Consider the following 14,817-nt stretch of genomic DNA (forward strand, 5'->3'; position numbering starts at 1 on the left):
CAGAGATAGAACCCGCGTCCTCATGGACACTAGCGGGGCTGGTTACCGCCAAGCCACTTGGGGAACTCCTCTACTAGCTTTTTGGAAAGGGCTGCAGCAGCTGGGAAGACTACCCAGCTCCAGCGGATCCGGTTTCCCCTTTGAAAGAAGTGTCCCCATTCGGAGAGCACGCGCGCCCAAATCCGGCCTTCGGGCGGAGGCCCCGGCGGGCGCGGCTGTGCGTGCGCCGCTGAGGGTGGTGGCGGCCCGCACCCCGCCCTCAGCTGCCGCCCCCGCCGCCGCCTCGGCGTGTCAGGTGCTGTGAGAAGCGCCGAGGGATATGACTGGAGCCGACTTTCCAGAAGCGGCGCACGCAAGGCACAGCTCCGCACGCAAGGGGGAGGCGACAGCAGAAGAAACTTTTCAACCCAATAAAGTTCGCAGGCGCGCCGAGATTGGCCTCCTCCTCCCCCACCTCCCTTCAGGAATCTTCAGAGAGCCCCCCGCCCCCCGAGTTCTTCCCAGCTTGGCTGCAGGCCGGGCGCCAAAGACCTCAGACACAGCCTGCGAGACTCCGCGCTCTCCAGTGGGCGGCGCCACCTGGAAGAGTCTCTACGCGGGAAACCTCGGGGCCAGCTGCGGCGCGCCAGCGCTGGCCTTTGTGTGCCAAGGATGGTCGGGGCCTGAGGGTTGGGGAGCGGCGGCTTTTAGAGATTCTCGATCACGCCGCGCAAGGTGAAAGAAGAACTTTGTGCGCTAAAGGGCCTGATATGACGAGCCGATGAGCTTGAAAAGAGAACGTTAAGATGAAAATAAAACAACCCGGGAAGCAGTAAGGCAAACCGCCATTACGACAGAGCTTTCCTCTTTTCCAAACTGACAGGTTTCCTTCCCCGGTTCGGGCGCCCAAGGATCCCGAGGGATTTTCTCTCGGGGAAGGAAGCTCAAGTCACTGAGAGGGAAGTGAGATAGGGCGCCTGGTCCGTGGAGCGCGCTCCCGCCGAGAGCTCAGTGGGCTGCTCTGGTTCTGTCTCGAGCGCGCGTCCCGGGAAACCGTGCAAGCTTAGATGCGGGATGACTGCGAGGAAGAGTGGTTTTCGGGCAAAGGAAAGGCTCCCACCGTGGCTTCCAGGAAAGCCGACAGCTACTGCGCCAAAAGTAGCTCGCGGCACGCCGGGGCAACCTCGCGTGACCACCCGCGCGCGGCGACTCCAGTTGCTGCGGGAGAGGTTTGGGCAGTCCCGGCGCGTCTCCCCCCCCCCCCCGCAAGCCCCGCCCCCGGCAGGTCCAGCGGCCTCCGCCCTTCCCCCCTCCCCCCTACGCAGACTTTAAAAAAGAGAGAAGCGGGATGGCGCATTTTGACTCTGGAGTGATTGTGTGCAAACGAACCACGCCTCTGCGACGCCAGCTGTCAGAGCCTTGCAGGGGGCGTTAGGGCTGGGAATTGACTCCATTCATCGACCCTCAGTCGCAATCCCACGCAGTGAGAAAATCTTGACTTTGCTGAAGCCCCAGGTGCAGCGGGGCTCGGCAAAGGAGGCACCTTTCTTCGTCCCCATCCCAATCCAAGTGTCCCTGGCTCTATCGACGCCTAGAGACTCCAGAGTGGGCGCTAAAGTTCCCAGACTGGCAACAGGTGTCCAGGGCAGGCATCTGACTTCCTGGAGACACTCAGGTTGCCGTTTTGAACCCCACAAAGGCCCCAGCCCGTTCTCGGAGCCGGCCGGCCGGCGCTGCTGGAAACCGCGCCTCCTCGCAGGTCAGTCTGTCTGCGGAGCTGCCTTCCTGCAGCTTCTTGTGATGGGTTCTTGCAGATCAGGGGTGCCGGGTGCGGGATGCGCAGGGGCTAGGGTGGTAGGCAACTTAGAGGGAACTGAGCGCCACTACCTTGATGCCCGCCGTGTTGTCCTTGAATTGCAGGAACCGTTAAGCGGCTGGGGGTGGGGTGGTCTGGGTCACTGAGAGGTGAAAACACGACCCTTCCCACCGCCTTTGGTGAATGGGTTTGGGATAGCAAGAGGCGTCTTCGGCTGCTTCTCCAGTGGGCTAGCCCTGACCTGACCTCTGCACGACCTCCTCCCTACTCATCAGCGCATCATAGCCTGAGGCCAGGGACAAGGGGCCCGCTCCTTTCTCTGCCTACCTGTGTCACGCCTTTGCCCTTCTCTCTCCAGCATGGCCACCAGCCTCAGCCTGTACGATCACCTGCTGCCCATCCCGCTGTCGGTCCAGCAGACCACGCTCCTGCTGCTCCTCTCAGTCCTGGCGGCGGTGCACGTGGGCCAGTGGCTGTTGAGGCAGCGGCGGCGGCAGCCAGGGTCCGCGCCACCGGGTCCCTTCGCTTGGCCGCTGATTGGAAACGCGGCGTCTATGGGCCCTGCGCCGCACCTCTCTTTCGCTCGCCTGGCTCGGCGCTACGGCGATGTCTTCCAGATCCGCCTGGGCAGCTGCCCGGTGGTGGTGCTGAACGGCGAGCGCGCCATCCGCCAGGCCCTGGTGCAGCAGAGCGTCGCCTTCGCCGACCGGCCGCCCTTCGCCTCCTTCCGTGTGGTGTCCGGTGGCCGCAGTCTGGCGTTCGGCCAGTATTCGGAGAGCTGGAAAGCGCAGCGGCGCGCGGCGCACAGCACGATGCGAGCCTTCACCACGCGCCAGCCTCGCGGCTGCCGGGTCCTCGAAAGACACGTGGTGGGCGAGGCACGGGAGTTGGTATCGCTGCTCGTGCGCGGCAGCGCGGGCGGCGCCTTCCTGGACCCGCGGCCGCTGACCGTGGTGGCGGTGGCCAATGTCATGAGCGCCGTGTGTTTCGGCTGTCGCTACAGCCACGACGACGCCGAGTTCCGCGAGCTGCTCAGCCACAACGAGGAGTTCGGGCGCACTGTGGGCGCGGGCAGCCTAGTGGACGTGCTGCCCTGGCTGCAGCGCTTCCCCAACCCCGTGCGCACCACCTTCCGCGAATTCGAGCAGCTCAATCGCAACTTCAGCAACTTTGTCCTAGATAAGTTCCTGAGGCACCGCGAGAGCCTTCGGCCCGGAGCCGCCCCCCGCGATATGATGGATGCCTTCATCCTTTCCGCGGGAAAGGAGGCCGCCGCGGGCTCGGGCGACGCCGGCGCGCGGCCGGACGTGGAGTACGTGCCGGCCACCGTCACAGACATTTTCGGTGCCAGTCAGGATACTCTCTCCACCGCGCTGCAGTGGCTGCTCATCCTCTTCATCAGGTAAATCCTCTGGGAGGCGTGAGTCGGCCTTCTTCCTCTCCTCTGTAAAAGGCGGAGTGGAACTAAAATATGCTGAGGTCACGACTAGCGCGCAGGGTGGTGGTTTTGGGGTTTCGTTCCAGGTCCCCACCTCCCAAATCCGAGACGGTGTCTGGTTCGCCGGGCTCTGCAAGGCGCGGTGCTGGCGGCGATGGGCGCGCACGCACGCACGCCCTATCCTGCCGCGCCGGGACAGCTCCGCACCTCGGCCTTTGTCGCTGGCTTCTCTGAGTGGGTACCAGCTTGTGTGAAAAACCCCTGGAAAAGCGATCATTTTTTTTGAAAGTGTCCGCAGGTCAGCCCGGATTTCCCAGGAGAAGCAAAATTGGACCAGTTCCGAGGGAAAGGGCAACAGTAAAATATATGTGTGTGTGTGTGTGTGTGTGTGTATACACACACACACACACACACAGTTAATTGGCTCGGCCAGTCTTTGGTGCGCATCGGAGGCCGCTGGAGTTAAAAGCAAACCTCTCGTCAGGGCTTAGTTCCCCGGCAAAGGTAGCGCTCGGAGGCCCACAGGCGGGCCTCACGGACCGCTAATCCCAAACTTTAGGAAAGCAGCCAGAACCCGGCGATTTGTGCTGGATTTATAAAACTGCCGCGCTAGAAGTAAGTGTCGGTGTAAAGAATGGGAGAAGCAGTAACTTTACTCAACGCAGAGCAGCAACTAGAAAGACAAACAGGGTATCCAGGAGGCACGTGCACACCTCTGGCATCCTTGGGCTCCGCTCGCGGAACTCTGCTAAACTTATCCACGCACGAATTAAACAGGTCTTCGGTATCCCCAGATGGAATAAACAAAAGGTAAATTTTACATAGGACATAGTGGACAAAGTAGTACTAAAATAGTAGTCATTGTTTACCTGAAATTCACGTTTAACTGGGCGGCCTGTATTTTATCTGACAACCTTATCCCAGGGGCAAATGTCTCATTCAAGGCAGACCTTGATTGCCTTAAGAGACCAGGATCCACGGTTGTGCAATTTCTTGGTGCACAGGTAGGCAGTAGGGAAAGCTGAAATTGCTGGCTGAAAGGTAAAGACGGCTTCTCTTGTTAGAATCCATTGCACTATAATTTCCCTGGATATTGTACAGCTTTCACAAATTCAATATTTTCATATATTTAAAATCACTTTTCAGTATTAATATCATAGAAACACGTATGGAGGAGGGGCAGAAAGCCAATAAACAGAAGTTAATAATACTAGGTCAGGAAGAAGACGATTCCAAAATGGGATCAATAGGTCCTTTGCATCCCCAGATAAGCATGCTGTATCAAACAGTCTTTCTTTCTTTTTCACTAGAAACCGAATTGTAAATCATTCTCCCTGTACTCCAATTGGGCAGTAAAAGGAAATAAAACAATTTGGGGGTCATTTTCAATTTAGTATAGCTGATGAGTACTTTTTTTCTTCTTTTTAGTGAAAAGACAATATGACAGGAGTTGGCAAATTACATTACCTATTTTTGTATATGAATTTTATGGAAACACAGCTATGCCCACTCTTTTATGTACTGCTTTCATATTATACCACAAAGCAGAATTGAATAGCTGTAAGGCAGAGAAAGATTTGATCCACAAAGCCTAAAATATTTACTGTCTGGCCTTTTATGAAAAAAGTTTGCAAATCCCTGAAGTCTGATGCTAAAGAAGCATTTTTTTTAATTGCCCATAATTTCATCAAATACATGCTTAACTTTTTTTCAGAGTTGCAATAATTATTTACAAGTTTTTTGACTTCTCACAATTCTACTTACTGTAGTGGACATTTCCCTATCTTTTAAACTTTATTTTAGTCATTTTCCATGACTACATAATATTTTTGACGTAGTAATGCATCGTTATATACAATCATTTCTTGTGCTTTAATACTGTCAATTCCATTTTTAAAATTTCAGCTATTGTGGTTATGTTTTGTACCTGCTAGGTTATTTACTAAAAATACATTTCTAGACATAGATTAATTAGGTTTCAAAAGGGTGTTGGGGGGGTAGTTACCCTTATGGATCTTCCTTTGTAGTCAGATTTTGTTTTCCAAAAGGATTGTACTAGTTTCATCAGCAACAGTGAGGAAGTATTACAGTTTGTACCATAATTTCAGGAACACTGGGGACTTACTTTTAAATTTAGAAGATATGCAGCTTTATATATCAGGATACCAATTATCTTTATATAAAATGAGAACAGTGTGTCCACTCTCTTTCCACTCAGTGGCCCATGAAGGGAGAAAAAGAATCCAGGGCTACATTTTAACTTTTATAACCCCACCCGCAGCCCCTGCCTTGGCTTTTGTATTTGCCTTACTCCATAATTTTTTTTTTCTTTCCTTTTTTGCTTTTTAGGGCCACACCTGCGGCATATGGAGGTTTCCAGGCTAGGGGTCAAATCAGAGCTACAGCTGCTGGCCTACACCACAGCTCACGGCAACACCAGATCCTTAACCCACTGGGCAAAGTCAGAGCTTGAACCCGCAACCTCATGGTTCCTAGTTGGATTCGTTTCCGCTGTACCAAAATGGGTACTCCACTCCATAAATTTTTAAAATTGAAATTTGTGACTATACTGATATAAATATATTAAAATTATATAGTGAAACATTTTCCTTGACCAAAAAGTTTCTCTTCTTCTGATTTTAAAAGAAACAGATTTTTGTGAGTCCCTAAAAAGTATTGTGGGTCCTAGGCACTGTCCTGCTGTGCCCAAAGGAGAAGCTGGCTTTGTCCCTTTTGCTTTTTCGGGCTGAGAAAACTTAGACTTTTTTGGACTTACGATAGGAAAGAGGGCTTGAGCCATTGGAGGTATTACAGGAAATAAAACTGTTCAACTCCATCTCGTAATCCAGTGATATGGTAGGAAATTGTTTTAGTTTTTTTTTTTTTTTTTTTTTTTTTTTTTTGCTGGAAATGTTAATTCAGTTACCGATTAACTGAATTAACTGATTCTTTAAACTGGCTACTGATTCAGATAGCCAGCTTAAAGAAAAGCGGTATTAAAATAGATTGTGATGTGCTTTCTAGATGAGAAAAGAATTAATGTTCCTCACTCATGTTCTTCCTCTGCATTAAAAACCAAACAGGTATCCGGAAGTGCAGGCTCGGGTACAGGCAGAGCTGGATCAAGTGGTTGGTCGGGACCGGCTGCCCTGCCTGGAGGACCAACCCCACCTGCCCTACGTCATGGCCTTTCTTTATGAAGCCATGCGCTTCTCTAGCTTTGTACCCGTCACCATTCCCCATGCCACTTTGGCCAATGCCTCGGTCTTAGGCTACCACATCCCCAAGGACACAGTGGTTTTTGTTAACCAGTGGTCTGTGAATCATGACCCGGTGAAGTGGTCTAACCCAGAAGACTTTGATCCAGCCCGATTCCTGGACAAGGACGGCCTCATCAACAAGGACCTGGCCAGCAGCGTGATGATTTTCTCAGTGGGCAAACGGCGGTGCATCGGGGAAGAGCTTTCCAAAATACAGCTGTTTCTCTTCATCTCCATCCTGGCTCATGAGTGCAATTTCAGGGCCAATCCAGATGAGCTCTTGAAAATGGATTTTAATTACGGCCTGACCATTAAACCCAAGTCATTTAAAGTCAATGTCACACTCAGAGAGTCCCTGGAGCTCCTTGATAGAGCTGTCCAAAAGTTACAAGCAGAGGAAAATGACCAGTGAGAAGCCAAAGGCAAGCAGAAGTTTTATAAGTATGCAAGTCTTGTGAGATGGGGAGTAAAATTAAGGTGTTTTTCCCCCCAGCTCCTCTGTTCCGCTTTCCCAATTGGCCTTTAAAATGAGCATAAACCCACTGACCTGCCAATGATGTGCTTTGCACACATGTCGTCAAAACGTACCTCATGAGCACTGGGCTATGCAGGGGCTCTGGGAGATTTTTGAGTCAAAGAGTTAAAGGGCCCAAAGAATTTTTATACATAGATTTAATGCCGGTAATATTAATATCTTGAAGGAGCATTCATTAGAATTCAAACACACATGCACACATATACAGAACCACCTACTGAAAAGGCTTTTCAGTAACCATGCCTTGCAACGGGTGATTCAATACTGATGTTCTGTGTGCTGAAGTCTGCTCCACAGAAAATTGTATTAAGAAACATTTCAGAAAATATTGTTGAATATGCAAATGCAAATAATCTCAGTGTTAGACACAGGATTTGGGATGGTAAATAAAGAGGCATGAAGACCAGAAATTCCCTTCTTACCTTCTCAATAAAATAGCTTAGATGGACTCCAGCATCTGTGGATAGATTTATCTTTTTGCCCATTGATGTGCTTTCTTTTTTGGAAAAGTCATAAAGTCATTTGCTCAGAAAAAAATTAAAAGTAGTTGATTTAGTGGGTTTCAGTGATTTCATGAATTTTAAAGTGTAAATTGTTACACTGTAGAAAGTTTCAAGCTGAAGTCAGATCTCTCTTGGTTGCCAAAGTATAAAATTTCAATTATGAGAAAAAGAATTTACCACTCAGCTACGCTTTAAATTGTGTGATTGTAATGTACTGATTTCAGTAAATCTCATAGGTTAAAAGTCACCAAATAGTTTGCAATATGTATACATATATTACATAATTATTCATAAGCAGTATATATCCATTATTTTATTATTAAATAGTTATTATTAATTATTTTGGTCAAGAAAAGGTTGAACAATGTCTTTCATAATGTCATGGCAAATAGAAAAGTATGACCAATTTAACCAATTTTGGTTCAAATACTGGTTATGAGCTTGGTTAAATCAACTGCCTATTTGTGAGATCATGGAACTAGGCTGAAGCAAGCTTTCTTCTGTCATCTAAAACTTGAATGAGAATTGAAAAATCTCAAAATTGGATCTGTAAAGTGTGATCCTTAATCACTTCACAACGTGTTTATTAAAATTATATTCACAAGATAGGATCTCTTTTTGAAATTAATCTAGTTAATACGTTAAAATTCCAAACTCTTGGAATGCTTACATTTTAATTTAATTTTAAAGCCGTTATTGAGTTCCCATTGACGTTACTGGAAATCTGATCATTAGCCTATAGAAGGCAGAGATTTTTTTAACCTATCTCTGCCTAATGAATAGTGGAAAATGCAGTGAATTATCTGGATGTTCTCTTTATTAAATAACGGGGGAAATTCCTGTTAAAATGGACCTGGTTTCTCTTTTAAATGATTTTTTTAAATAGCATTGGTGTTTGTGTTCTGGAAAGTCAGAATCTGTCTTGGGAGGTTGTCCCGAAGATTGCATTGTGTTTCGGTGGAGCCAGTCAGATCGGTTGTGCTATTTATGGCCAGCCCAGTGAGCAAGTCATTTTAGTAACTGTGAAAACATAAAGCTTGAACAAAATGTGTACATTCAGTTTATGTAAATGACCTGAATGCCTTTTTTAAAAAGTGATGGAAAATTGCAAATATACAAAGTAAAGTTTGAAGTTTTGACTTACTTTGCATGGAAATGTCCAAAGGAAGTCATGCAGTATACTAAAAGCTTACTGCTTGGTTACATTTCGTCAAGCTTTTGGGGATCTTTATATCAAAATTATAAAGGAAGGAGTGTATGATGGTTGTGTTTGTGTGTGTGGGGGGTGGTAAGGTAAAAGAGTGAAAAAATGAAATGGAGGAAAGAGGGTTAAACATTTCCCCACTCATTCAAAATTAATTAATTTGAAGTATGAATGTTTAGAAAAAAGGTGTTTTGCATGCCCGTGTTAAATCCCAAGTAGATTTAAAAAAATCTACCACATAGATGCTCTATTTTATAATTTGGAGTTTTTAATTAATATAATTGTAATTTTAATTAATAAACCCTCACAGCAGTACCTCTTGAATAGGAAAAAACAATGCCAGTATTTTTAAAGGCACTGAAGTTAACATTAGAAATCAGGCTTACAATATGTTTCAGTTTGGGGGGCACTGGCTATTCCAAAGCATTCCCTGCCCCCTCTCCCCTGAGCAGGACTGAGGCAGTAATTTGGGGCTGCGCTAGTCTCCTTACTCTGAGAGATGTGTGGCAGCAAACGCAATCACGTACCAATCTAGATGCCTCATTAGGTCAACTGGGTCCAGATGTGCTACAGTCTGTTTTTATGCACGTAGGTGGGCTCAGTTCATCTGGCGCTTTCCGCAGTGGGCAAGATGGGCTGACAGAAGAAAGCACGGAGAGCACCGGGAAGTTTCCTGGTTTATCTAATATATTTGTAACCCTGTAGAAGGAAGGAAAGTCAAACCAAAAACAAACAAAAATAATCGAACTGGGGGCCTACCAAGCAGGTTACTGGCTTACTCAGAAAACCCCATTTTATTTCTGCCAGAGAAGGAAAGTATATGCTGGTCACCACCTTTGTCGGAGCATCTACTCCAGGTTTTTGCAGTAGTTAAAGTACATTGTTTATTGAATGCTTCGTTTATATAGTAAAGCTTTGACTTTGTGAGAAAATTGCTTTTTTCCAAAACAAGAGGAAGATGTCTCAGGATTGCTTTGTGGATGATCGAAAAGCTTTCATGTCTCAGAACTTAGCCTTTACCTGTGAAATACTACTACGCCTTAATATTTTCATGTGAGATCTATATTAGATCAAATAGTTGCACAGCACTATGTAGTAATTTGTATGATTTTTGGCTATGACACGACTATGTAATACAAAGGTATACTTCAGTAGATGTTTATTATTCAAGGATAGCTTCTTATTTAACCTTTTCTTATTTTTGTATTTGATCCTGTGTGCTCTTCATTTGTTTGTACCCTACATCGCAATTAGGGTACATGATTGTAACCGGAATAGATTTGGGGGACACAGTGTTAATACACAGCTTTTACTGTTTGATATATCAAATTTTAAAAATTCTGTATCCTTAATTACCTATAATAGGACACCGTTTCCAAAATAATAAAAGTCACTTTTATAATCTTATCAGGAAGTTTTACTTTATGTTGTAGCAAATACAGTCTAATGCATCTATGCATTTCAACTGCTGTTATAAATGCTTGACGTAAAATGCTGCATGGTAAATATTTTCTTTGACCAGTCTATTTTAGGCTGCTTGCCCTTTTCTTTTCAACAGGCTTTCAGTATCCAGCTTTCTACCAAATTCTTGATCTCTCTCTAATTTTTAAAATTGAAGTACAATTGATTCACAATATTTTACTCCTTGTAAGTGTACAGCACAGTACATAGATTTGATATTTTTATAGATTATGCACCATTTAAAGTTATTACAAAATAATGGCTATATTCTCTGTGTTGCACAATATAGCCTTGTATCTTATATATTTTATAGATAGTAGTTTGTACCTCTTGATGCCCTATCTTGTCCATCTCCTCTTTGCTCTCCTCATTGGTAACCACTAGTTTGTTTTCTATATCTGTGAGTCTGTTTCTATTTTGTTATACATATTCATTTGTTTTATTTTTTAGATACCACATGTAAGTGATAATATTTTTGAATTAATAAGAACAGACAAAGAAGTTAAATTTCTTGGGCTTATCAGACACAACTTAGAATAGATTTACAAGGAGATCCTGCTGAATAGCATTGAGAACTATGTCTAGATACTCATGTTGCAACAGAAGAAAGAGTGGGGAAAAAACTGTAATTGTAATGTATACATGTAAGGATAACCTGACCCCCTTGCTGTACAGTGGGAAAATAAATAAAAAAAAAAGAGAGAGAAAAAAAAAAAGAAGTTAAATTTCAGCGGCAAACAGCAAAGTGGGAATGAACTTTTAATTTTGAGAGATTGAATAGATTGAGGTTTTAAGACTCTGACCTTAGATTTTTGCTTCATCTAAAAAATGCAGGACATATTCCACGCCTACTCCACCCCCAGCTGCACACTAGTCCTTTTCCTTGAGTATTTCATTCATTCATTTTTTTTTCTTTTGACATGACAGCTTTTGTTTTTAATGTGGTTGATAAACATTCATTCCTTCATTTTGTCCAGGATACTTGCCTTAATTAATAAGGGCAGTTAATATTCAATAAAATAGAATGGATGAGAATAATCTATTACGTGGAAATCTTTTTCTGCTGACCTTTTTATCTAGTGAAAGGCTTGACTTCTCAGACTCCTAATGGGACTCTCCAGGCTTTCACAGCCACACCCTCACAGATGGCAGGGCCATCCAGTGCCAAGGCTCCTTATTTCTTCCAGACTTTAGCTCCCATTACTGTGAAATCAGGAAAAGTAATTGTGAAGTATAATTGCATACAATGTCATTGATACTTTGGCTTGAGAACATCACTTTAGCAGCCAAAAGTTATGGCTAGGAATTGGTTTAAGAGAATACTCACTTGCTTTCCAGACGTACTAACCTAGGGTCTTGGAAATGGTCACAAAGGATCCAGTTAAATATTTTCTTAGGAAAAAATTTCTTTAACAAAATTGTAATTGGGGTCAGGTGTTTGCAAAAATGCAAGCAGAGCTGGATGCCACCCAGTCAATCTGGTAGAATCTAAGACCAGAACACAGGGTGAGAAATGAATGCAGCTTTGGACATAAAACAAGTGTGGTTGTTGCAAACTCATAGAGGTTGTTTCTCTAACCTCAAAGCCAGTCCGTTTTCCTACACACGTGCAACAGAAGTTTTGTTTTGCCCTTCTTTTGGTTCATTGACTCACATACTCTCTGCTTTCAAGTTTGGATGCACAGTTATAATTCTCAGAGAATGGAAGAGAAAGAAAAGAAATATATTCAAATGCATTCAGAAACAATTATTTCGAATGAGAAAGACTGGAGGGAAAGAATCCAGCTTAAATAGGTATGGGCAGGGTAAACAGCAGCTTCTGCTTGAGCATCTTTATTCACTCGCACACAGGCTGGTCTTCAGTAAGACTTTTAAACGTGAGTCAAGTATGAGGGGAAGAAATGAAACTGAAATATGCTGAGTACTCACTATGTTGAATTGCCAGCTAAATGCATGAATGCACAAAACGATCCTGTGAGGGAGGCAGTGATGTCACCTGCCAAAATTCTACACTGAAAAGTGGCCTTGGCTGGACATTCCCTGGAGATGAATTGGCTCCAAAGTCTGCTGTCTCGGGACCAGAGAGCTCGTCACTTCCCAGCCTGCCTGCATTTGGACAAACAGTCCGTCCATTTTCCAGTCCCTGTGATCCTTGGCGTTTCACAAGCACTGCCCCTCCTTCGTCTTGGGCACGTGCCACACTGACTGTGTGAAGCGCCAGGGAGACTCAGAGCACTCCTATCTTCTGAGAGAAGCATACTCAAGCAAGGGGAAAAAAGGGGTAGGAAAGGTCAGGCTTTGTTTTATAATCCTAAAACCTCTCTCCTCTAACCTGTGGGCCAGGGATTTTTTGCTTGAGCCAAAAGCCATCCATAGGTTGGACTAGTAGCCTGTGAGGTGGCCTGATTCGAGAACTCTCTGTGATAGGAGTGAAGGAGTGACTACCCTGGATATTGGGACACGTGACCAATCAGAACCGTTCCTGCTTTCAGAGACCTTGACTGAATAGGATTAAAGAGCTCGGCTCTCCTCCAACCAGAGGGAACATGCAAAACCCTGGCTGAACATGACAGGGAAGGGAAGGCTTCCTTTGAAATCAGTGTCACTGGAGCCACTGGAACTGGTTCAGCCCCCTTGAGATCCCTTTAGGTGGTAAAAAGGCTACATAAACTTACTAACTAAATATGTTATACAAATAAACAACACAGTGTTACACAAATTGCGCAACAGTCCAGCACACATCTAGCAGCCCCTGAGATCTGTGTGGGTCAGGGCTCAGAGTCACTCCACTAGCCTGCACAAGCTTCCAGCGTCTTTGAACCGTTTTTAATTCTGCTTCAATTCTTATTTGCCTCCTTTTGTTTCTTTCTCTCTCAATATCGCCTAGTGTGTACTTTTTGTTTGTGTGTGTTTCAACAAAGTGTTATTGGTTTGTACACATGTGTTTTTAATTTGTGTAAATGCTGGTTTATCTCATCCTGTTGCTTAATCTCTTAACACCTTATTTTAATTTATTTTTGTAAATTTTTTTGGCTGAACCCTTGGCATATGGAAGTTCCTGGGTCAGAGATCAAATCCCAGCCACAGCTGTGACCTACGCCACAGGTCACAGCTACCTAGGTCACAGGTCACCTATGCCTACCTAGGTCACAGCTGTGGTAATTCCAGATCCTTAACCCACTGTGCTGGGCCAGGGACTAAAACCGTGCTTTCCACAGTAACCCAAGCTGTTGCAGTGGATCCTTAACTCACTGCGACACATCATTAACTTCAGCACATTTTTTTAACATCCCATGCCTGTCTAATTCCATGGTTTAACTACTGCCTAGAGTTCCACGATGTTCATCCACCACAGTTACTCTAGATGGCTTCCAACTCCATTTATCCCCAACTAATGCTTCAAGGAACATCCTTGTATGTGTTCCCGTGCTGACCTATACACAATTTGTAATACACACCATACCCGTGATTAGAATTGCCAAGAAAGCAAATCTATGGCTGCATAATTTAAGTGCTGCATGCATGTTCTGCAGAATGTGAAACCAGCCCACACTCTCATCAGCTGTGCAAGAGGGTTGCCTTATACCTGCATCCCCACCAACATATGGCATGACCTCATCATTATTTTTAAATGAAATACATACCCTTTAGGAAGGGTTTTTTGCATTAAGTAGCTTTTTTAAAAAGAAAGGAAAAAAAGGAGACACCTACACTCATTTTCAAATACTTCCTGTAGATATAATTGTGTTTATATCACACCTCCTTTCTTAGATGGTACATTCATTGAAAGCAGGGCCTGGGTCCAAGAACTTTCTTACTGGAAGATATTCTGCATGTGGACGTATGCGTGTGCAGAGAAGTGAGTTCTGTTAGACCTGCTTCTCTGCACTGATGAGATGTCACCTGTCCCTGACTCAGTTTTCAGTTGGCACCCTTGAAGACCACTCTGGCTTCTTCTCCCTGCTGTAGTGTTGTGCTAATTTGAGGTTTCTAGGTTTCCTCTAACTCATTCTGAAACAAGCATAAATGCCAACCCTGAGGTCTCCATCCCTTGGTACGAACATTAGCTTTCAAGTTTTTATTAAACCCTAACCCACAGTATGAAATATATTTTGCATTCTGTCTTAGTACATACCTGTGTATGAGGCTGTGTGTACTCATCTACATGTATACAAACAGTATTTACAATATACACTACTATATATAAAATAGACAACCAACAAGGACCTATTGTGTGTGTGTGTGTGTGTGTGTGTGTATACACACATTAAACTGAATCACTTTGCTGTACACCTGAAAATAACACAACAACACTGTAAGTCAATTATATTTCACTAAGTTTTTTTGTTTTTGTTTTTGGTTTTTTTTTAGGGTCGCACCTGCTAGGGGCCCAATCCGAACTATAGCTGCCGGCCTGTACCATAGCCACAGCCATGTTAACACAGGATCCGAGCCGCATCTGTGACCCACACCACAGCTCACAGCAACATCAGATCTTTAACCCACTGAGCAAGGCCAGGGATCGAACCCAAAACTTCATCGTTCCTAGTCAGATTTGTTTCCACTGCACCATGATAAGAACTCCTTCAGTAAAAATTTTTAAATAAAATAAACAATATTT

At 44.9% G+C, this 14,817-nt stretch overlaps 1 protein-coding gene and 1 long non-coding RNA gene across 2 annotated transcripts in view; one reads left to right on the forward strand and one right to left on the reverse strand.

Annotated features, from left to right (window-relative positions):
- The window catches only part of LOC102160052 (uncharacterized), a 126,601-nt gene extending 122,334 nt beyond the window's left edge, over nucleotides 1-4,267 (reverse strand). The window contains exon 1 of the long non-coding RNA XR_014842228.1: nucleotides 4,103-4,267. This is a non-coding gene — a long non-coding RNA (uncharacterized LOC102160052). The remainder of the gene's footprint in view (nucleotides 1-4,102) is intronic.
- CYP1B1 (cytochrome P450 family 1 subfamily B member 1) lies at nucleotides 1,340-10,142 on the forward strand. The gene is made up of 3 exons (XM_021087620.2): nucleotides 1,340-1,738; nucleotides 2,154-3,197; nucleotides 6,317-10,142. Exons 2-3 carry the CDS (start codon nucleotides 2,155-2,157, stop codon nucleotides 6,903-6,905), a joined length of 1,632 nt encoding a protein of 543 aa, XP_020943279.1. The 5' UTR covers nucleotides 1,340-1,738; nucleotide 2,154; the 3' UTR covers nucleotides 6,906-10,142.
- The last annotated feature ends 4,675 nt before the right edge of the window (nucleotides 10,143-14,817 follow it).

This window comes from Sus scrofa, chromosome 3, assembly GCF_054392235.1.
Source record: "Sus scrofa isolate SSC_HxYL_T2T_F1_AM1 chromosome 3, Sscrofa_HxYL_maternal_Yorkshire_Landrace_v2.0, whole genome shotgun sequence".
Taxonomy (NCBI): Eukaryota; Metazoa; Chordata; class Mammalia; order Artiodactyla; family Suidae; genus Sus; species Sus scrofa.